The sequence below is a fragment of the Macaca mulatta genome, chromosome 5 (assembly GCF_049350105.2).
Source record: "Macaca mulatta isolate MMU2019108-1 chromosome 5, T2T-MMU8v2.0, whole genome shotgun sequence".
Classification (NCBI taxonomy): domain Eukaryota; kingdom Metazoa; phylum Chordata; class Mammalia; order Primates; family Cercopithecidae; genus Macaca; species Macaca mulatta.
In genome coordinates this window covers 117,245,215-117,268,968 of record NC_133410.1, presented here as the reverse complement: position 1 = coordinate 117,268,968, position 23,754 = coordinate 117,245,215, and the positions used below count along the sequence as shown (strand labels likewise).

Below are 23,754 nucleotides of genomic sequence, written 5' to 3'. Positions count from 1 at the left end.
CTCTAGCCTAAAGGGTCAAATAATCACCTTCCATCAAACTCACTTAATTCTTCATTTGCCCAACATACTTACTGATGCCTGCTCTGCATAAGGCATCCACTCTTGGTAAGGTATCAGATACAGTTAGTCCCTGACATCCTCATGGAGTGGAGATGAGAGAGATGATAGAAACAGAAGGTTTAAGTAAACAAGGTAGTTGCAGTTAGTGATGACAGCTCTGGAGGAAATAAACTGGGTGATGAGATTAGGGAGTTCTCAGGAAAGACCACTTTGGATGTCACGGTGGGTGACCTCTCTGAGGAGATGCTGTCTGAGCTGTGACTTCAGGAAGAAGAGTAGGCTGTGGAAAAAACTGGCAGGGGGTCCCTCCACAGGCAAAATAGGGTTCAAGTATGAAAAAGTTCTTTTTCCTGAGCTGGGAAATGTGAGACCAGCACTCAATACCTGGCCACAGCAGGCTCATGTGGGCCCATCTCCTCTCAACTCATGCTGGGCTTCCACAGGGAATATAAGACACCTGGGCGGTGATGCAGTCCTCTAAGAACTTCACTCTGCAGGGAAATTTTAAAAGAATTACCCTTGTTTCTAAGGACCATGCTTACATTCTATTGTGAACATCTGTCTTTGGAGGCCTATTTTCTTTTTTCATTAACTTGACATCTGGAAAACAAAATTTTGTATAGCAATTAAAACAAAACAAAAAAAACCCAGACATGACACTTTCTCAGTTAAAATAGTTTAATAAAAGCATCAAAACTGTGCTAAAGATGAGAACCAAAAATGAGATATTAGGTAGACTTATAAAACAAAGTACAGTTTTTCATTTCAAATAAACCATGATGTACAAAATTGTAAAATGTCAACATGTCTGAGAAAAGCATTAACAGTCCTTTTAGCAATTTATATGTAAAGATTTTTTAAAGTGCTATAGCTTAAGGCATTATATTTTAAAGTTTAATAAACATCTAATTTCAACATCTCTCCAAGAACAGACTTCTTCTCAAGTAAGCTATAAACTCTTTGGTTAGGAATATTGAAAATGCCTGTAGAATTTAAGGAGTAATACACTTGTTAATGCTGAGTTATTAGTACGATTCAAAAGCATATGAATTCCATATCAAGAACAAACTGTCCTGCCCAAGGTGCATTGTAATCCACACTGTATCATCTCATCTAAAAATCTATACAGCAGCCGCCCCATCCACTCAGTTCCTCTGCAGTTAGGCTATTAGCTTTTGTTTTCCAAAAAGCAAAAATTCTTAAGACACCTAAAGATTAGCCTGTATTTCATTTATCTATATTGAAAGTGCTTAATAATATTTTTAAAAAGGAAAAGAGCAGTATGGTAGATAAAGAATGTAGAGTCAAAAATCAGTCAATTATTTTAAAATATCTTTTCTTCTTCCTCTGATTGTTTTGATTAAGCAGATATTATTTTCATTTTTTGAGCTTGCAAAAGTTTGCCTAGGCATGTGCTAAATCAAAGGAAAATCTAGCCTCATGTTCACAATTGCCCTGGAATGCCATTCCCAGACTGAGATCTAACTACACAGAGTATGGCTAACGGCAGATGAAGTCAGAGGCTGGGGAGATCTGGTATCTCCATTTATCTGGAAAACAGAGCAAAGAAGGATGATCAGTCACAGGAGGCCAGTCAGACAGAAGTGTTTAAGTTCAGGGTTTCATCTTTCGTTTAATTCCCGAAGTAACAACCATTCTGGATCTTTTCTCGCCCTCTTCTCTATCAGGAGGAACAGCAGTAGCTGCTTCTCTCCTTTAGGAAAGTGAATGAGAGGTCCCTGGATATGGCCCAGTCTTCAGGTGGTGGGAGCTTACATTCTGTTAGATATAAACAGCTAAGGCATCGTTCTAAGTTTGTTTAAAATGGTTGTTTGAAATGATAAACACAAAAGTCCGGTGATTTTTTAAAAACTGGCTTTAATGGACATTAACAAATAACATACACTGATTTATCACCTTTAAACAACAAAAATATGACTTGTAATTATTCAAATAAGGTAGGATTTTTCTCTTAAGTACACTTCTTAAAAGTCCTTCACAAGATGACTGGGCATCCACTAAGACCAAGGCACTGTGAGGGAGGCAAACAGCATGACATCCTGACCTCAAGGAGCTCAGCCTGGGATGGAGACGGACACACACAACTCCAGCATGAGGCCAAGGGGTAGCCTGTTATGGGATCAAGTGGTGGCAGAATCAAGAAGTGATTCTGCAAGTGTTCTTTAGTCACAGAGACCAGTAGGTTTGAAACCCAGTGATGTTACTTTTTAACTTTGTGCCTTACCTTCTCTAAGCCTCAGCGTCATCCACTACAGTATGCCACCCTCTTAATAGAATTTCTGTAAGAATTACAGAAATATACAAGTAAAGGATTAAGTGTAGAGCCAGCATGAGGAAAGGTTCAGGAATATGGTTGCTCATATTACTACTATGCTTGCTTCTGTACATGGAGCACTGTGGGAGAATAAAAGAAAGGGGTGGTCATTCTTTGGAGCATGTTCTCACTGGGGGAAATCCTGGCATCTTGAGCAGGACAATTCTTCACTGTATAGGACTACCTTGACATTTAGCTTCCTGGTCCCATGGCAGCAGAAGGCCAGTAGCACCCCCATCATTATGATAACCAAGAAACAAACCCACACATTTCCAAACTCCTGCTGAAGGGGTTACCACCCCTGCTGAAAACTGTTCTTCCAGAGGAACCTTCTACATTTAGAAACAATTTAGTTCTCTTAATAAAAAGAGAGTGAATTCTTTGAGAGTGTATTCAAGGATCAGATACATTGGGCCTGGTGGCAGGGAGGCTAGGACAGGAATGTTCAGTATAGTTTGAAAGCAGAATCCTTTCCTGATGAGTCCCAGCATCAAAATCCCCAAGCTCACCATTCAGGCCTTAAGTAAAAAGGCCGAGCTGCATCTTTGCAAATAACTCAGTAGAAAGGAATTCTGCCATGAAGCTACTTCTTTAGCAAGGCTCACTGCTCCTGTAGTTGAAATAGAAGGTAGACATATAAATTTATACAATAATCCTACAAGGGATTTTTTAAAATTATAATTTCTTTTTTCCTCAATATACATGACAGAGCCCACTTCATCCCACATCTACAAAAAGTAAAAACTAAAATCATAAACAAAAAGATAATAACAGAACAAGCCCAAAGAAGCTGGCATAGAATCTGTGCTGAGAAAAGTTCTCCCCCATTATAACCTAAATCCACACCCATCTCTGACAAAGCATTACAGGCTGAACACCACTTTCATGTTGTCACAGGTCTTTAAAAGCCAGCTGATAGATCTTCTCCTGAATATCTTCTCCAGAGCTTAACAGCATTTTAGAGATACCAGAAAAGATGTAAGGCATTTGACCGTCATTAGTGCTGAGAGGTAGAGAGAAGCCAAGTTTTATTACTCTCATTTTACATATGGGATGTCTGAGGCACTGAGAAATGAGAAGATCGGCCCATTGGTGGAAGCCACTGCAAGTAAAATCCAGATCTCCTGTTTCCTAGGTACTTTGGTTTCTATTCCCCAAATCACAGACCTGCATTACTAAAATGGCTGAAGCATCCTGCTGAGGAATCCTCCAAGATGAAAGCTCCCAGTATGCTTTACCCTCCTTCTGATCTCTCTGAGCCCAACCTGGATCCACTGAGTTGCTGGATTCACTGTCCCTTGCAGTAGAAAGAATCTGCTTAGAAAGATTTATATATCTTTTTAACATCTCTTCTTGGAGATGCTCTTCATCTCCTTGAAATAGTTATATTAAATGGATGTGGGGCTAAAGTTAGACCAAATCTTCCAGTCAGGAGGGGCTTCTTAGAATCCTTAGGTAAAGCAAATGCGAAACTCTGCATTAGGCTCACAAACATTAGGAATAATTCCATCTTTGCCAGTTGTTCTCCCATACACACCCGCTTCCCTAAAAATGAGATCAGAAAAAAATGAAGGATTATAACACCATTCCTTCTCCTGTTTCAAAAAGTACAAATTTATAGGAAATATCTAAATTGAGTATTCTAAATGCAGATGGAGTTTTTAAATCAAATTGCCATTTATACTACATAGCCTCCCACAGCATATGCTGATCAGAATTTTTACATATCAAATACACATTTTAACTCCTACTCATAAAGACCTATCCTCATTCTAGACAGGAACTAGAGACGGATCCAATGTGGCAGCTACCCTGTCTCTTCTGTGCCTACTTGCCTCTTTCCTTCACTTTTACCTGGAAGATTAAGGCAAAAAAAATTCAGATTAAGCATCCCTAGAGCCTCCCTTTTTCCACAGAAAGAATCCTATGTTCCTAATCTAGGAACCTAAAAGAGGAACTGTTGAGATTAGAGAACCCATCCTCTCACCCACCAGACCAGATCAGAAATTGCTCTTAACTTCAGTAGCTCCCTGGGACCCCCCAAAATTACCTGATCAGCCCTGAAAGTAAAATTTCTAATCAAATTTAGAGATTTAAAACCAACTGCTTTATTAAAATCTGAAGTGAACATAGAGGAGATGCCTTATCTAAATTATTGATCCCTTCTCTTACATTAACTTGCCAAGAAATAAACATTTTTAAAACAACATGAAATAATAAAATATTGTTTTAGTTCTACTTCTTTTAAAAATTACACAGTTTAAAAAAGTGTAACTGACCTATCCCAAAAGGAATAAAGGTTTCTTTTTTAATTAGTTGTCCTTGGTCATCCAGAAATCGATTAGGGTAGAAATCCTCCGGTTTCTCCCAAATGGCTGGGTCTCTATGTACTGACCACAGGTTGGGTAAGATCAATGTGCCTTTAGGAATGGTATACCCTTGGAGCACTAAAACAAAAGACAACATATGGGTGTTATTCAGTATGCTTTTACTAGTAGTTCTCCCTAAACATCATTATCTGGAAAAAAAAAATGTAGTTATATACCTAGCACTTTAATTGGCTGAGACCAAACTGTGAGGTACTTGAGGGCAGGGATATGATCTTGTCAACTGGCATCCCTCTCCCTGCACCATCCCAGGGCCCACCTGAGACAGGGAGCAGGCAATGTTGCAATGAATGCTGAATTAATACATAAAACCATAAAAACATTACAATGAAGATAAAACACTAAAACAAAAACAATAGGGCATTTCAAGTAAACTTTCCCTAAAAATTAAAATTCCCAATATGTATAAAACTTAGTTTACAGGGTCATTTATGTACAACAATGTAGTGAGGAGGTAAACTAAGATAAAGAGATACACAGGGAAGCCAACCCTGGCTTTTACTAGCTGACAAGTCAATATGCACTTTAAACAATGCCCAAAAGATACTATAAACACGGTCTATCTAACTTGTACCAAAAAAAAAAAAAAAAAACCTGTTAAGTGATCCAATGTCATTTATAAGCAATGGCATGCTATAACTGTCTTAAAACTAAATCAAGCCCATTACACTATGGGCTGACTCCAGAGGTAAATTCCTTGTTAATAGGGATGTTTAAAGAGAGTCTGGACATGACCAAATAGACATATTTCACTGTAGGTGAGAGGCTGAAACAGGTGACTTTAGAATAAGATGGGCTTTTCTATTCTTTTTTTTTTTTTTGAGACAGGCTGTCTCACTCTGTCGCCCAGGCTGAAGTGCAGAAGTGCAGTGGCATGACCTTGGCTCACCGCAACCTCTGCCTCGGGGTTCAAGTGATTCTTCTCCTGCCTCAGCTCCTGAGTAGCTGGGACTACAGGAGTGTGCCACCACGCCCCGTTAATTTTTGTATTTTTAGTAGAAATGGGTTTTTGCCATGTTGGCTAGGCTTGTTTTCAACTCCTGGCCTCAAGTGATCCACCCTCCTGGGCCTCCCAAAGTGCTGGAATTACAGGTGTGAGCCACTGCGCCTGACCTTTTTTTTTTTTTTTTTTTGAGACAGAGTCTTGCTCTGTCACCCAGGCTAGAGTGTAATGGCACAATCTCAGCTCACTGCAACCTCCCAGGTCCAAGCGATTCTCCTGCCTCAGCCTCCTGAGTAGCTGGGACTACAGTTGTGCACCACCATGCCTGGCTAATTTCTGTATTTTTGGTAGGGATGGGGTTTCATCATCTTGTCCAGGCTGGTCTCGAACTCATGACCTCAAGTGATCCGCCTACCTCGGCCTCCCAAAATTCTGGGATTACAGGTGTTGGCCACCATGCCCAGCCTTCTAATTATTTAATATTTATGCTTCAGCTGCAGAATTTTAAAAGTTGAAGTAAGGTAATTTTCAGGCAAAATCCTTAATCCACATTTAGATTAGCTCTTCTGACCTCCATGAAAAGGAGGGAGAGTTGCCTTTGTCAATTCTGGAGCTTTTTCTGCCAACATAGCCAATTTAAATTTCGACATTATTTGTTTTGCCAGTATAAGTGTGCATGTTCTGAATGCTATAGAGCTACTAGTAAAACTAAGCAGTGGTAGAATTCTAGTACAACCAGTGATGCACAGCAGAGGGCTGAACATTCCCTAGACATTTTATTATCTAGGACACAATACTAAATCTTTAGAAGGATCAAGCTAGACAACAGTCACCACACCCCTCACCTCAACTACCCTGGATTAGAGGGCCCTGCTTCCCTCACGGGCATTCAAAGAGGAAGACCCTGGACTTGCCTGTGTTCCCTGAGGTCATATGAGGAATGGCAAGCGGAACCACCACAGTTAGCCTCTGCACTTCCATGATGGTGGCTTCTGTGTAGGGCATCTGGGCCTTGTCCGTGAGGGAAGGAGCTCGGTTGGCACCAATGACCCTTTCAATTTCTTCATGAACCTTCTCTATGTAAAAAGGGAAGAATAAACCAGAAGATAAGCGTGGGAGAGAGTTGAACCTGCCCTCCTCTGCATACTTTCCATCACCGCTAATACCTAACTGGTCAGTTAGCAGTTCAGGCCTGACTCTGCCTCAATAAAGGTGAAGCATTTGTCAGACATTTCAAGTAGAGACAGCTAGCCCCAGGGTACCTGTGCTACCCTGTGACTTAGAAGTAGGATAGTAACATACAGAGCACTCTGGATTCAGGAGCATCCTAAGTCATACTCTCATATGAACATGGGATTGACTCTCTAAGTAGACTGAGACAACATGTGATAGCCTAAGGTGGCCCCCAATATTCCCTGTTCTTGTGGTTTATATCCTTGTGCAGTCCCCTCCTACTCTGTACCAAGTTGGTCTATGTGACCAAGAGACTAAGGGTGAAGTGAGGACATGTCACTTCTGAGATCAGATTATAAAAGACACTGTGGCTCCTCATCTTTGCCACTCTCTCTCTCTCTCAGGTTGCTCAGTTTTGGGGAAGTGAAGCAGCTTTATGGAAGGGTCAGAGTGGTAAGGAACTTGGCCAACAGTCATATGGATAGCCACCCTGGACCTGGATTCTTTAGTCTCAGTCAAGTCTGCAGACCCAGCCAACATCTTAACTCTAACTTCATGAGAAACCCTAAACTGGAAGTCATTCCTGGATTCTTGACCCTCAGAAACTGGGAGATAATACATGGTGGTGGTTTTTGTAAAGGTAGCAAATTTTGGGGTAGTTTGCTACCCAGCAATAATTAACTAATACAGGTAGGTATAATCACATCTATAGTAGGCAGAGTAAGGGCCCATACATGTACACACCCCAATGCCCTGGAGTCTGTAAACATAATACCTTACATGGCAAAAGGGACTAAACTGATGTAATTAAAGACATAGAGATGGGAAGATTATCCTGGGTCACTTGGGTGTGCCCAATCTAAGAACATGGGTTTTTAAGTCAGATAACCTTTCCCAGTTGAGTTCAGAGTCAGAGAAAGATGTGACTATGAACGAATGGTCAGAGAGATGCAACACTGCTGCCTTCAATGACAGAAGGAGGAAGCCATGAGCTGTGGAAGCCAAAAACAGCAAGGAAATTGATTCGATTCTTCTTTAGACCCTCCAGAAAGGAATGCAGCCCTGTCAACGTCCTGATTTTCAGCCCAATGAGACATATATCAGACTTACAATGTGTAGAACTCTTAAGAAACTTGTGTTGTTTTAAGCCACTCAGTTTGTGGTAATTTGTTATAACAGCAACAGAAACTAATAATACACCATCCTCCCTGTATTCTTCTACTCTGAACTGCCATGGACTTTCAGTATCTATTGGGACTGAGGTGGTAGAACTAGCTGTGTGACCTTGTGAAAGTCACACAACTTCTCTGAGCCTTTGTTCTCCAATTTCAAAAAAACAAGATATGTTCAGATCAGCATTATGATTCCCTTCAGCTCTAGAATGTTCTTCTCTAAAGGTCTTTCACGATCATATATTTCACACAGAATCAAACCCATAGAGATTTAAGCAGGGGTAAGCAAGTTATGACCTCAGTCCTACTATCTAGAAACTTGGGTTTCACTGTTAACATCTTACCAACTCCCTGTGAGTTGCAAGTATTTGTTTGCCAGCCTGAAGACACTGCTCAGTGTTAGGAGCCACCAGATCACTGAGGTTGCCAATCCTGATTTAAATTACCTGGTTTTGCCATGAACAAAGGAAACACCTATTAATTACCTTGTACATCGGGGTTCAGTGACATATACAGCAGGCACCAAAGCAAAGAGTTAGTTGTGGTATCAGTCCCAGCAATGAACAGATCCCCAATGATATAAAATAAGTATTCTTCATCAAAACTGCTGTTACTATTATTTTTCCTCTCCTCTTCCATGTGGAGAAGGTACATGTCTATGAAGTCCTGAGGGTTCTCTCTATCCAGAGACTCTTGATGGTCTTTGATGATTTTTTTAAGGAAACTGGTTATATCCTTTTCAATTTGTCTTAATTCTTTAAATGGTCCAAAGGGAAGGTAATAAAGCCAAGGGCATATGTTGACCATGAGTACTTGACTGTTCAGACAGATTTCTAGCCCTCGTGACATAAAACCAAGCATTTTCTTGAACTCACTATTGGTGTAATCAAAGCGCTGGCCAAAGCACAAGGAGCAAATGATGTTAGAGACGGCATTGCTGATGATGGAGAAAGGGCAGAAGGGGTCTTCTCCATGCTTTTGCATTTCTGCTTTCACATATTTGAACTCCTCAATAATCTTGGGCTCCAAGCTAAGTTTTCCCAACCCAAAATGACGAAGAGTTGAATGAGAGAACTTCCTTTGTTGTCTCCAGATGGGACCATAATGTGCAAACACAACCCCTGCAAAGGGACACCAAGAAAGGAAGATGAGAAACAGCATTCCTGATAACACTAAACAGACCTACCATGGAGTGCATTCTGTATTTTTCAAGTCACTTATGGAAAACTCCTCATATATAGATAAAGACCACTAGTCAAGAAAAATGATTGGCAAAATTTAGTTATCAAGATAGTATGTGTTTCTAATAACAAAAATCATATCTAATTAAATTAGGAGAATTTGCTCTAAAGCTTATTATTATAGATAGTAACTCCTGGTGAAATGAAAAGCAATGAGTTTCCTTTTCCAAAGTTAGTGTGCATTTCAAAGTATTACATTTCATAAGAGTGAATCCAGGCTTAGAAAATTTCTCAGGTGGACAGGTACAGTGGCTCTTGCCTATAATCCCAGAGATTTGGGAAGCTGAGGTGGGAGGACTGCTTGAATCCAGGAGTTCAAGACCAGCTTGGGCAACAGAACAAGACCCCATCTCTAAAAAAAAAAAAAATTCGCCAGGTATGGTGGCATGCATCTGTAAGCCCCAGGTACTGAAGAGGCTAAGGTCAGAGAATCACATGAGCCCAGGGGTTGGAGGCTGCAGTCCACTATGATCATGCCACTGCACTCCAGCCTGGGTGACAGAGAAAGACCCTGCCTCTAAACAAAGAAAAAAAGACAATAAATATTTCAGGCTATATATCCCCATATTCTAAACACTTATATTCTAAACATTCTGAACTGAAGGATAACTATAGCAACAGATTAAAATGAGGGCAGAGACCATATCTCATAGTGCTCACCATTAAAATCCAGCTTCTGGCATAGTGCTTGGTACATAGGAGAGGTTGTTAAGTATTAGCTGACTAAATGAACAGCCCAACTAGATTAGAACTATTGGACATCAAAATTTGGAATCTGATAACTGGCAGGTAATCTAAAATGTGTTATTGGCAGCAGCCCTGATTTTAAAACATATGAACATGTTAAGGTCATCCACAACTACATCCTATTTGATTTTCACTTATACATCCCACCATCAAACCCCACAAAATTGCTCCCAGATATATCAGATTGTTCTCAAATATTCCTTGTTTTCTGTCACCTATTTCATCCTATTTTCCATGGTATACTCTATCATTTTGGCTAGCTCTTCTTCCTTCCCACATTACTTCTGAATTCTTACTATGTGCCAGGCATGGGGGTGCAGTAGATACAGCTGCAAATGAAATAAAGACCCTGCTCTGTGGTTAAATTTTCTCATATCCCTACAAAATGTCTTTCAATGTAAACATCCATGCAGTCAAACGTATCAGACAATTTATCAGTTCCACTTTCCTTGTTGGAATCTTCCAAATGTCTGCTCAGATCTGCAGTGGTTGCTCTGTAGGCCTTTGGTTCAGGTGCTATGACTTCTATTAGTCATTATTTGGGAATTTTCTTAGACTCTTCTGTATCAGAACCCATTTCCTGAATTATATTTCTTCCTCTTTGTTTTACTCCCTCATTTTGCTGAAGCACATCCTCTAGTAGCTTCTGAGAAAGGATGCATGGGAGGCGAATTTCTAAAGATTACGCGTGATTATTTATTCTACCATTGGACTTCCTCAGAATTTTAAAGACATTGCTAAGACTGGACTGACTGATGAGTCATAAGATATGTACATATTCAGTATGACTAGATATTGCGGATTACTCTCTGAAGTGGAGAGTACTCTGAAAATGTATTCATAGAAGTGTTTAAATGTTCTCATTTGTTCAGAATAGTTGCCCTCACTTGATACTTGTCAATGTTTTTAGTTTTGTCAACAGAAGCCTGGAACGTATCTCATGTGATTTTTATTTGCATTTCTCTGATTGTTACCAGTGGGTCAGAGCAGCTTTTTATATAGTTATTGGCCAGATTTCCTATTCTGTAATTTGCATTTATCTACTGTGCAATTTTTTCTTATATATTTGAAATGCATAGCAGATCTTTTATCATGTGATTTTTTTACTTTCTAAGTGGTATTTGTTAAGCAGAAGTTTTAAATATAGTTGTATTTATCAATCCTTTGATTTGTGCTGCATATCTTATTTTAGAAATCTCCTCCTACCATGGGTTCATAAACACATTCTCTATTTTCTTGTAAAAATTTTAAATTTTCACATTTAAGTTTCTATAATCTACCTGGAATTGATATTTGTGTTAGGTATTCCTACCTATTGTGAGGTAGGAATCCAAACATTTTTTCCGTATGTAGACAACCTATTGTTCAAGTATGATTTGTCAAAGGGTCCTCACTCCACCTCACAAAACCACCAATCTGTAATGTTGTCCCTGACAAACATTTCCTTTATAGGGGTGGGCCAGTTGACAGGCTTTCTAGTTGGTTATATTGGTCTATGTATTTATTACTGTGCTCAAAGCACATTGTCTTAACTACTGTTACCTTATAATAAGATATAAATAGACTTTAATTTTTATATCGAATAGGGAAGTCCCCTCTTCCCTACAAAACCTCGTTCTTTTTAAAAACTGTTTCAAAAACTTCAAAATCAATTTCTCAAACTTATTTAGGGATTTGGTTGGAACTGCAATTAATTTCTTTTTTTCTCTTTCTTTTTTTTTTTTTAAAGACAGAGGTCTGGGGGATCCACGGAGCATAGGAGGTGTTTGCTGAGGTGCAGGCAGTGGGTGGAGGAGCCTAATAGGTGGTGTCTGGCAGCTAAGTTGTCTCCTGGGAGGGCTTGGGTTCACCCTCAGACCCCATCCCCACCCTGAGCCTGTTTGTCTCTGGATGTGGCCTCCAAGACCCCAGGAGAGGCAGAATTTCTGCTGGCAGAACCTGGCTTGGATGCCCACTTTGTAGCTTCTACGTCTCCATTCTCATGCAGATACACTTAATTTCTACATTAATTTGAAAACTGCCTTCTTTATGATGATTGAACTTGTAATCTAAGAATGAATCTAAACTTGCTTGTTTTTAAGTTTCTTTAAAAAATTGCTAGATTTTGTTTTCTAATGTAAGTTTTTAAAAAATAGTATATTCACGAATGACAATGGCTTATAAGTTTCCTTTCTCATGCTGTATGTGTCTTCAATATACTGGCCTCCTAAAGCAAGCCAGGGTGTAGTCTTTGTCTCTGAAAGAATTTGTCTAAAATTGGAACATGTTTCTCTTTTCCTTTAGGTTTATTTATAACGTTGGCAATCTGACTCATTAATCGTCAGACCTCTATCTTAATAAATAATTTAAAGCTCTACATTTGCCTCTGTCTGGGTACTACTCTAGCTGCAGCCCACCAGTCTTGTTTCCATGTATTTTCATTATTTGGTTTTAAGTAAAAAAAACAAAAACAAAAACAAAAAAATTTCTATTTTAAGTGTTCTTTGCTACCTTACCTGGTTTATCTTATGCTGATATTTGACATTTGCTTGCTTTTTTACCTTAGTATGTGGCCAATGAAATTTCTAAATAAAGTTGAGAAGAATGTCCAAGTAATTTTGAGGAATATGTCCTCTCTCTATGTCCAATAGAGAAAGCTTGATAATGGTCAAAGCCAAATTTTCTGTATCCTTAACAAATTTTTAACTATTTGATCTCTCAACCAAATACTTATATTAAGCTATTTTGCTATAATGGTGGATTTATCAGTTTCTCTTTACAGTTCTGTAAGTTTTTGCTAAAGGTAGATAAATATCAATATAGCTATACAGATTTATATTTATATATATGCTGTTAAATATATATTAGATGACATTGTTAGGTACATTCAAGCTTAGAATTCTATCTTCCTGTTTTTAAAATTTTTAAAAAATGGATCCGTTTATCATGAATGCCCTCTTTTTCTTAACAATAAAGTATCATTTAGAGTACCTTTTGTCAAAAAAGAACCGGCTTTTCTTTTTAAAGTATTTTCTTAGTATTGTAACACCTTTTCATTTTGAACTTTTCTGTACCCTTATGTTGGGGGAATGTCTCTTTCTTGGGGAAGATAGATTATGTCTCTTAAAACAACATATAATTGGATATAAAAAATATCCATTCTGGCAAGCTGTCCTTTAGCCAGTAAGTTTAGTCCTCTTACATTTATTCTAATTACTAATTTCTAACATACTATTTTGAGATTTGTTTATCTGCTTTGCTCATTCTTTTCCCCCTTCCTTCTCATCTTCCTGTTGAGACAAACAGGGTGAATGTTCACTCTTACATTTTTAACATGCTTACTTAAAGTCTAGTTGAGCGGTTGGCAAACTACAGCCCAAAGGCCAAATCCAGCCTGCCACCCTTGTACAGCCAGAGAGCCAAGACTAGTTTTTACATTAATAAATGGTTGAAAAAAAATCAAAAGATTATTTTGTGATATGTGAGAATCATACGAAATTTAAATCTTTCCTTTAGTGTAAAATCAAGGGGCAAAAAAGAAATTCAAATTTCATGATCTATAAATAAAGTTTAACTGGAACACAGCCAGTTCATGAGTGACATGAATTTGTTTACATATGTTCTGTGGCTGTTTTTGCATTAAAACAGCAAAATCTGCCAGGCATGGTGCCTCATGCCTGTAATCCTAGCAGGTTGGGAGGCCAAGGTAGGAGGATCGCTTGAACCTAGGAGTTCCAGACCACCTTGGTAACACAGTGAGACCCTGTCTTTACAAAATAAAAAAAAATTTAATTAGCTGGGTGTGGTGGCTCAAGCCTGTAGTTCCAGCTACTCGGGAGGCTGAGGTGAGAGGATCACTTGAGCCTGGGAGGTCAAGGCTGCAGTAAGCCGGTATCATGCCAATGAACTCCAGCCTGGGTGACACAGTGAGACTCTGTCAAAAAAAAAAAAAAAGAAAAAGAAAGAAAAGAGAAGAAAAGAAAAGGAAAGGAAAGGCAGCGTCAAGCATATAGTTGCTGCTTAGAGTGGGGGTGGGAAAACATTTTCTATGCCAAGGTCCAGGCCAAGACAGACAAACGTCTTTGTTTTCTTTTGTTGGTGGCTAGGGTTGTTGAGTGTTCTTTGTCAAACTTTCACCCAGTTGAAGCATTTCAAGAGTTCTGTCTTTGTCTAGAAACAACTTTTCATTTTGCCAGGCTGTATCTTTTCCCCACCCCCATTCTCCAGCCAAGGCCCTCCAGAGCATCTACTTACTATTTTCTGCAGGGGTGGGGTCAGTGATAAGGACCTGATCTTATTTTATGTGCATTTCACACTATCCTTCTTCTCAGTCTACTGGCTCATTTCTGTCTCCTATGATCACTGGTACCTCCAATTTCTAACCCTTTTTGAGATTCTGCATGGTAAACTAGGGGAGTAGTTCTCATTCTATCCTCTCATACTCCACTGGCATTCCCCTCTGTAGATGCTTAGGTGTAGTCATCCTCCACTCTATTAAGTCATTTGCCAATCCTATAGCCACTGTGTCTTCAGGTGTTATGGTGCAGAAATGTAGATGTGTCATTTCATTTCAATGTAGATAGAGTATGTGCTTCTGTTGAGCATCCCTCTGGTATGGTATGTGATTGTTGCGACAAAGGAGGAGTGGAAATGTCTTAACCACTCCTGAAACCAGAACTCTCCTTTTGTGTAATAAAGGCCCATAAACTATTTCCTAGGCTACCAAAGTTTAATCATTCCTCCTGTCTTTAACCATGAGCAAGTCTTCTGCTGCAGAGTATTCAGCGGCCAAGTGTTGGTGGGCCTCCTCTTTTCTTGGATAGATATGGTCTTCCACACCAGCTTTAGGATTTGATACCAATCCCACCTACCCTCTCTCTTTATTTTTATTTATTTATTTTTTTGAGATGGAGCTGCACTCTCTCACCCAGGTTGGAGTGCAGTGGCGCGATCTCAGCTCACTGCAACCTCCGCCTTCTGGGTTCAAGTGATTCTCCTGCCTCAGCCTCCTGAGTAGCTGGGACTATAGGCGCATGCCACCAAGCCCGGCTAATTTTTGTATTTTTAGTAGAGATGGGGCTTTACCATGTTGGCCAGGCTGGTCTTGAACTCCTGACCTCAGGTGATCCACCTGCCTTGGCCTCCCAAAGTGCTGGGATAACAGGCGTGAGCCACCGCGCCTGGCCCTCTCCTTATTTAATATATCACATATAACATCTCTGCTTTGTCCTCTTTATCAAAAAACATTACTTTTCCTTTGTTAGGTCCTTGATCTTACCATATACTAACGATTTTTAAACTCCATATTTGTATTTTAGAAACATTTTGTCTACCGAAATGGCTCGGAAGCAAAAATCAGGACTCTTTTGCTTCAGAATAACAAAAATATACCCTAAAGCTAGTTCATCGAACAGGCCAGTTAGGCTATGGAATGAAACAACAGGAAGGAAAGGGTATTGCCACCTCAGGGAGTACTAAATGTCACAGAACTCTTTCTCCCTGTATCTATTTTTCCCTCCTCTCTGTCTGACTTCATTCTTTCCAACTGCAAACCAGCTTTTCAATGAAACATGAGCTATCCTGAGATGCCTATTTTCCCAGTTTCACCACCAAAAGAAAAAGCCCTCTATTTTCTAGATTCAACCTGAGAAATTCTGGGGAAGGATTCAAATGCTTCAGTAGGGTGTCCTGCGGTGATACCAACTTGAGATACCTTAAATTTATTTTGTGGCTTGAGGTTTCTAACTATGTCATGCTATTCTTATCCCAAAATTATGTAGGGTTTGATGTGTAGTTGTGAATTATTGAGTTCTGTGCCTGGCCTACAGATTAACCAGTTACAAAAAGGTTAGAAATTCTGATCAGTCCACTTTTGGTCAGTGTGTCCCTCAACTTATCACTGTGGCCAAGAAGGTAAGTTCATGTAAAGATATGGCATCTCCTGTTCAATCAACAAAAGGGATTGAGGTCAGAAATAAAGAATTCCTCAGAAGAAGCGGGTATTCTTGTCCAAGGAACAGGTGCTAGGCAGTGGAAACATAAAAATCCACTCAAACCAAATAAAGGATGGACTAAATTGACATTGATACATTCTCACAAATGGATATTATACAGCTCCTAAGAACTTTAAAGGAGGATATTTAATAATATGAAAATATGTTCATAATACTTTAAGTGATAAAAAGCAATTTTTAAAATTATGAAAATTATTCCATTTTAAGGAGGCAAATATATTTCTAAAAATACATGTACATGTAGAAAAAAGACTGGAAGGTGATACATGAAAATGTCAATACTATCTCAAAATAATGCTGATCACAGATGATTTTCAGTCCGTTTTTTTGTTTTCCTTGTTTTGTTTTCCAGTAACATATACTACTATAATAAAAATACTCAAAATACATTAAACATGAAGCAATTCTACATTGACCACATATACGTCTTTATCTACTGAACAGAGAGGGTGTCATACACTGATTACACTTACCCTTTTCTTCCATGGGATCATAGAAGTATTCCTATTAGTGGGAGAATTCAGGCCATCTCAATGTGAGTGCATAACTATTTCAAAATAAGTTCAAATACCTATTTTATTGCATACTCAGTTAACTTGTTTCCCTCATTCATTTTCAAATTCCCCAGATGAACTTTCATTTTCTGTTTATCTTCATTTCCTAATTTCATTTTGCATCTTGTTGTCCTTTGAGGTATGTATCAGACTGATCTATCCCATACTTTTAAAATTCTTCAAAATTTCGTTTTACCTTCTATTTTTATGGCTTTGCAACTTGCTTTGACTCTTGCTCCAAGTCTCCAGTGATATTATCTGAGCCATATCAGGTTTTACAAGTCAAATCAGTGTTTCTTTTTCTACTTTCATGACTAGTGTCCTACAAACATTTGTGGTAGCATAGTTGGTAAGAGCAAAAAAATGTAAAATTTACCTAATTTTTATCAACAGTGAAATAGAGAATTTGATGAATAGAAATAGACATTCTATTTAGTGGAATACTGCATAATATGGTTAAAACATAACACTTTTAAATAACAAAAGCTAGTTAGAGAAAGATACTTTAAGTATCCAACATATGCAAGTTTTAGAAGAACATACCAAATAAAGCTATGTGTTATTTATGAATCTGAAGCAGATCTGAGCTGCAGATAATCAAGTTTATACTGTTCTTTGAGCTTTACTTTGAATATTTTAAAATAAAAATGTGATGTATACAAACCTTTTAGAAGAAACAGATCACATGTCTTACCCTGTTTTGTGTTGCTATAACAGAATACCACAGGCTGGGTAATTTATAAAGAACAGAGATTTATTTCTTACAGTTCTGAAGGCTGGGAAGTCCAAGAGGATAGCACTGGCATCTGGCAAGCGCCTTCATGCTGCATCATCCCATGGCAGAAGGCAGAAGTGTAAGAGAGGATGAAAGAGAGAGAGAGAGAAAGGGGGCCAAACTCATCCTTCTTATCAGAAACCCACTCCCACAATAACTAACCCACTCTGGTGATAACAGCACTAATCCATTGATGAGGGCAGAGCTCTCATAACCTAATCATCTTTTAAGTTCCTATCTCTCCACACTATTGCATTAGGGATTAAGTTTCTAATACATAAACTTTTGGGGACACCTTAGCAGCACACTTAAGAGTGAAACACTCCTCTGGTAGACTTAGCTCTGATTTTGTAGTTTTCTTTTCTTTTTGTGCTTAGGAAAAGAATCAATCAGAATGATGGACACAGCATCTTTATGGCCTACCTAGTTTACTGTAGTTTTTATGGGCTTAAGAAGACGACCAACTTGTCTAATCATGAAATTTTGAAAAATTTAAACATAACAAATAAACTTCCTACATCTGGAACTTTCAGCAAATGTATTAAGTCAACTATTTCTAGCCTCTCTTCGCACATCACTGTTTATGAAACATACTCTTCTCTGCTATTCTCATCAACTTCAGCAGCAAAGTTCTTTCAAAAAATAATAAATATTGAATAATGTTATCGGCCTCTAATTCCTAACATAATTTCTTTTCTCTTATGGCCTACACATCTTGTTTCTGGACAATATCACATTTACTTCTTTGCTACTGGGTACAGTAGCCAAAGATGGTTTGAGCTATCCTCAAGTCTTGCTGAGCTGAGCATCTTGACTGTAGTCACAGTGACCTTTCTTCTTCAGGCTGATAATGCTGTCCCTTTCTTGATCTGGGAAGTCCACTCACAACTCATCTGCTCCTTCATCCTCTGATGATCATCTTGAAATAAATTCACACCCTCCCTTTTTATTCTTCACCCTTGAAAAAGTCCTATTTAAAAAATCCTCTGCTAGCTACATTTTCTTATTCAGATGATCTGTTCTTTATTCCAAGTTAAGTCCACAAGCATTTTCTTTATGCCACATGGTTCTTGCCTTGTATTATCTTGTCAACACCTTCTCCAGCCACTGAAATTTCTCTCATTAATTCTTTGACAGCATATTCACCCAACACATACCAGAGCAGCATTGCCTAAGAAAACCCTGTCTCTTGGGGGAATACTTGAGTTGAGATACTACTGAAGCACCAAATTGCCCCCAGGCTCCCCACTCTTTTCTAAATAGAGATTTAATAGTAAGCAGTGTCCAACTAATGCTTAGAAATGACCTTATTATAGATTCTCAACCAAACAGCCACCAAGAAGCACTCTGATAAACTGTTTTTTTAAGAATTGGAAACTATACTGTTAATATCTCAAAGAAGAAAATCTAATTCCTACCTTAAGAAATCCAGAGGAAGAGACAGACACACAAAACAAATTATAATACGTGATACGTACATCAATAGATGCTTGTATACACAAATTCATTCATCTTTTGGTTCTCTATTCTGTGCCAAGAAGTAGGGATACAGTGGTTAACAAAAGGAACAAAATCTCTGCCCTAAAGAAACTCACATTCCATTGAGAGGTGGGGGTGGTAATAGGCTAAATACTATACTTCCCAGTGTTTAATGAGAAAAATGTGAATGAGATAAAATAAGAGGTGGTACTGGGCAATGACTAATATAGCACTGAAAGGTAACAATTGGCCTGAGGGATGACAAGCAATCAGTCAAGCAAGAAGTTATTCCAGGCCCAAAGAAGACAAACATTGTACCTTGAGGCAGGCCCAGGCATGGCAGAAATCAGGTTAGTGTGTCTAGAGTAGGAAGGCCAGGTTGAAATGTACAAATGAAAGGAGAACTGAAAAAGAGAAATGCAGCAGCCAGATCCTTCAGGCCACAGTAGGTCAAGTATGGAGTGGGGAGGCAATTGGTTTCAGCCAGAGAGCTACAGGGTTTGATTCATAGTTTATGTAAGAGATCCTTTTGGCTGCTCTGTGGATGCAAATCTGGAGTGGAAGCAAGCAGGTTAGTCAAGAGGCTTCTAAAGTATCAGATTAGAAATGATGGTAGCTTTAGAAAAAAAGAAAAATAAATAAATGATGGTAGCTTGGATGAGGGTGCTGGCAGTAGTGATGGAGAAAAGTAGATGGATGTAGCACATATCTACTGTAGGAGTCAATAAGACTTATGGATTGATTAGAAGAGACTGGGAAGGTCTTAAAATGAAACAACAGTATCATAGAAGTTAATCTCGTTCTGCAGGGTAGGGAAGCATCTCAGGGTACACATTCTCAAAGAGGTAACATTTAAGCCCAATCTTAAAAGCAAGTGTGAAAAAAAAGAAAAAAGTGTTGGTGAGGACGTGGAGAAATTGGGACCCCTGTGTGAATGTAAACTGGTGCACTCACTGGAAAATGGTATGATAATTCTTCAAAAAATTAAACCTAGAATTACCACATGATCAAGCAACTCCTAGGGACTCAGATATTTGTACCCTTCTATTCATAGCAGCATTATTCACAATAGCCCAAAGGTGGAGGCACAAGTGTCTATCAATGGATGAATGGGTAAACAAAATGTGGTATATACAGTCGACCCTCCACATTCATGGGTTCCACATCTGTGGGTTCCACCAACCGCAGATCAAAAAACTGCATCTGTACTGAATGTGTAGACTTTTTTTCTTGTCATTCCTTAAACAATACAGTATAACAACTATCTACAAAGCATTTATATTGTAGTAGGTATTATAAATAATCTAGAGATGATTTAAAGTATCCAAGATCCCTATGCATAGGCTATATGCAAATACTACACCATTTTATATCAGGGACTTGAGCATCCTAGGGTTTTGTTATTCGCAGGAGGTCCTGGAAGGAATCCCCTACAGATAAGGAGGGATGATTGTACATATGATGGAATATTATTCAGTCTTCAAAAGAAAATTTTCACACATGCCACAACATGGATGAACTCTAAGACATTATGCTAAGGATTTTAAATGAGTAGAGATAAAGATCATAATACTTCAAATGCCCCACTGAAAAACAAATGTCACAGTTCACACCTCATCCACTGCATGCTTTTGTAATACTGCTTCTACCTAGAATTCTCTTCTGAGCTCATGGCTGCCTGAAAAAAACCTACCTGCTTTTCTTTTCTTTTTTAAAAATTGTGGTGAAATACATATAAAATTTACCATCTTAACCATTTTTAAGTGCACACCTTAATGGCATAAGGTACTTTCACACTGTTGTGCAACCACTGCTACTGTCCAGCCACAGAACTTTTTCATCTTGCAAAACTGAGACTTTCTGTCTCTATGAATTTCACTATGCTAGGAGGCACCTCATATAAGTGGATCATACAATATTTGTCTTTTTCGTTTAAAATCCTGATGCAAAACTCTGGCTTTATCAGATTCTGAAAAGCCTAGATCTCTCTTTGCCATGTCATAAGGACAGGAAATAGCATTCATTTATTTAATAGATACTTGAGCTCCTACTATGTTTCAGGCAGTAATGACTCTGTCCTCCTAAATGTCAGAACAGTGGTGAAGACTGACATCCAGGCCCAAGGTCACAAAGTTATGTAGCTTCAGTTTTGAAAAGTGCAGTGAAGGAAAAGTGCTTGGGTAAGGGACCTAGTTCTAATAAGGGAGCCTACCCTACTTGGAGAGACTGTGAGAAAAGGCTTCCCCGAGGAAAAGGCATTTAACACCTGACTGATGGATAGGAGTGACTCAGAAAAGAAGTCAGAGACCTAAGCCAGCCAATAAGACAAAGGGGGACGGTAGAGACAGGTTAGATTGGACATTTTATTGCAGCAGATAACACGTTTTCCAACCCGCAAAAATGTCCAATTTAGACTCCCATACGCAGGAATCAGAGGCTATGAACCAGCGCCTGAGATTTGGTAATAGGCTTCTACCGTGTTTTCTGGACTTTTTATCTTATTGGAAAATATCTTAAATTCTTGCATTTGAAACTCACAAGGTAAAAAGAACATCCTTCCCTCTTTCTAACATGGGGGCCAAAGTTTCTCTCCGAGGTCACAGCTGGTGGAAGGGAAGACTACTTTTGGAAAGATGGAACCTGGCTTGCCACCTTGTCCTCCCGCTATCCCTATTATTCTCCCGCAACCTCCGGATGACTTTTCTACTTCTGATCTTGGAGTATGAACAAGTCACGCGTCCGTCACTACTTGATGGGATCTTAAAGGCATCAGGAAGGGGAGGCGCCGCAGCCAGCAACACCTGTTAGTTCAGGATGCAGGTGTGAGGCAGGCTGGGGGCGCGCGGCCGGAAGGGGCACAGGAACTGCAGACCCCGCGCACCTGGAGACTCATCCGCTGCATCCGCATACCCACAGCCCACAGCCCACGCCCCCCGCCCCCCGGCCCCCGCTCCCGCTCACCCTTCTCCTTGGTTACAATGGAGATGAGCGGCACCCGCGGGCGGTCGCTGAAGACCTCGGCCTGCTGCACCAGCGCCTCGCGCACGCTGTGGAAGTCGCTGAGGACCACCACCAGGTAGTGGCCGATAAAGAAGCTGAAGATGCTGCCGTACACACGGGCTAGGTGAGCCAGGAGCACCTGCGGGCCGACGACCGAGGGATCAATCCCTGCGGCCCTGGTCCTGCTGCTCAGCCAGCTCCGCCGCCGGAGGAAGGGAGGCAGCAGCACGTGACCGAAGTTGCCCACCAGGGGCCAGGGCGTGGGCCCGGGCGGGATGCCCCGCGCCCGGCGACGCCGCAGCCAGCTCCAGCCCAGCACCGCTACGAGGCCGCACAACAGCAGCGCGTCCCCACTCGGGTCCATCCGCAGCAGCCCCAGAGGCGCACGCAGGAGGCGCGCGGGCCAGGGCGGGTCCTCGGCGGGGGGCTGCGGCGGCCCCGGAGAGGACATGGTCGGGGCGCTGGCGGCCTCGGGTTCCCCTTGCTGCCTGGAGGAGACGCGCACGCAGCTGCCTGCCCCGCGGCGTCAGTGTCTTGCTGTGCCCTGGAAGGTCGGGGGCGGGCAGGGGCCGTAGAAGCGCGCCCGGATTGGCTGTGCCGCGCGCATTCTCCCCGCCGCCTCCATTCAGTGACGCCGGGGCGGAACCTGGAGACGCGCGGGCTGCCTGGCGGAGGGGGTTGGCGGGCGAGCGGGTGCGGAACCTGAAGTTTGCCCCGAAGTCCCGTTACGCCCCTTTGTTGGGTCGGGTCTGGTGGTGACTGTCCCTGAAACTGGGATGCTGGCAACACAACCTTGCGCTCTGATTGGCTCTTGGATTCGCTTGTGTCATTCGTTTGTGATTATCACTCGTTTGTCAGTTGACAAACGCAAACGCGTAGTTACGAAGTGCAGAAACCGTGCTAGGATCTGTGCTGAGTGCGGGAAACTGGTGAGCAGGCCAGTGAGATAGCTCGGCCTTAGCACCTATACCCTGAGCTGGGAGAATGGGGTCAACGCCATATTCCCGCAGGTTTCGGTGTAGTTCTTTATCCAAACCGGGATTCGCAGCACCCTTTTCTCCACGCAGAGGCAGCAGGATGCTGGGAAGCCATGGAATGCAGAATCTGTGGGTGTCGGCTCGGCAGCCGACGCTGCGGAAGGGATGATGGCGGGAGTGGGGGAAGCGAGGGGTGGGCAGCGAGGCAGGAGTCACGTTCTGAGAACTTGCCCTGGGCTAGAAAACTTCTATGCGGAGAGCGAAAGCTGTGTCCATTCCTGCGTGTGGCCTGGGTGCAGCAGAAAATGTACTTAAATCCAGAAATAGCGAAACCAGAATTTGCTTGGGGGATTTAAGTAGCCAGAAATATAAAAAGAAAACCGGTTGAGGGAAGGGTGGCAATATTATTGGTGTTAGACAACACTTGAAAGGCTAAGGTTGAAATATTGGATATGAATTGTATAATACTTTAAAAACAAAGTCTTACTTTATTTAATCTTCCCAGATAATGGCTTTCCTGATAAGGGCTTCCCTTTCTGTCTTGTTTAGGCCAAATCCTGTAGTTTCTGTTCAAGTTGGGTTGAGCATAGAACTGTCTGTACTGGGCCATTTTTCTAGCCTTTTCATTTTTCTCCATACATGAAAAGTTTGAACACCATGCTGTACCTATAAAAATGTGACCAAATAAAGCATAGTGAATCCTCTAAATAAATACATGATTCATTTTATTTTTCTATAAACAAGTGATGCCAGTAGGATGTTAAATTTCAAGTCCACTCTGTTCTCATATTCTTTTTGACAAGCTTTTCATGTTATTTTAAGCTTATGCACCCCAAACAAAAAAAACCTCCACACCTCTCATCTTCTATAATTAACCACTACTTGTGAGATTACTTTTCTCAGTTTTTTTGAATTTTT

At 40.5% G+C, this 23,754-nt stretch overlaps 1 protein-coding gene and 1 long non-coding RNA gene across 3 annotated transcripts in view; one reads left to right on the top strand and one right to left on the bottom strand.

Moving 5' to 3' along the window:
* LOC114678375 (uncharacterized) overlaps positions 1–23,754 on the top strand; it is an 82,574-nt gene that overhangs the window by 35,010 nt on the left and 23,810 nt on the right. The gene's annotated exons all lie outside the window — the stretch shown is intronic.
* On the bottom strand, positions 721–22,400 carry CYP2U1 (cytochrome P450 family 2 subfamily U member 1). 2 transcript variants are annotated; one of them, XR_001444917.3, is made up of 6 exons: positions 21,821–22,400; positions 8,556–9,191; positions 6,640–6,801; positions 4,675–4,842; positions 3,563–3,940; positions 721–3,005 (listed from the first exon to the last, which is right to left on the bottom strand). XR_001444917.3 is itself a non-coding variant. In XM_015138980.3 (5 exons), exons 1-5 carry the CDS (start codon positions 22,308–22,310, stop codon positions 3,762–3,764), a joined length of 1,635 nt encoding a protein of 544 aa, XP_014994466.1. In that variant the 5' UTR covers positions 22,311–22,400; the 3' UTR covers positions 721–3,761. The 2 variants fall into 2 exon arrangements, 1 of the variants encoding a protein (XP_014994466.1); XM_015138980.3 differs by having other exon boundaries at positions 721–3,940.

Excerpts from the sequence above, each read along its gene's own strand:
- CYP2U1 (XM_015138980.3), bottom strand. The coding sequence starts at position 22,310 with ATGTCCTCTCCGGGGCCGCCGCAGCCCCCCGCCGAGGACCCGCCCTGG. Across the intron at positions 9,192-21,820 it reads CATTGTAACCAAGGAGAAGG|GGGTTGTGTTTGCACATTAT; the intron begins GTGAGCGGGAGC and ends GTCCCTTTGCAG. Across the intron at positions 6,802-8,555 it reads ACTGAACCCCGATGTACAAG|AGAAGGTTCATGAAGAAATT; the intron begins GTAATTAATAGG and ends CTTTTTACATAG.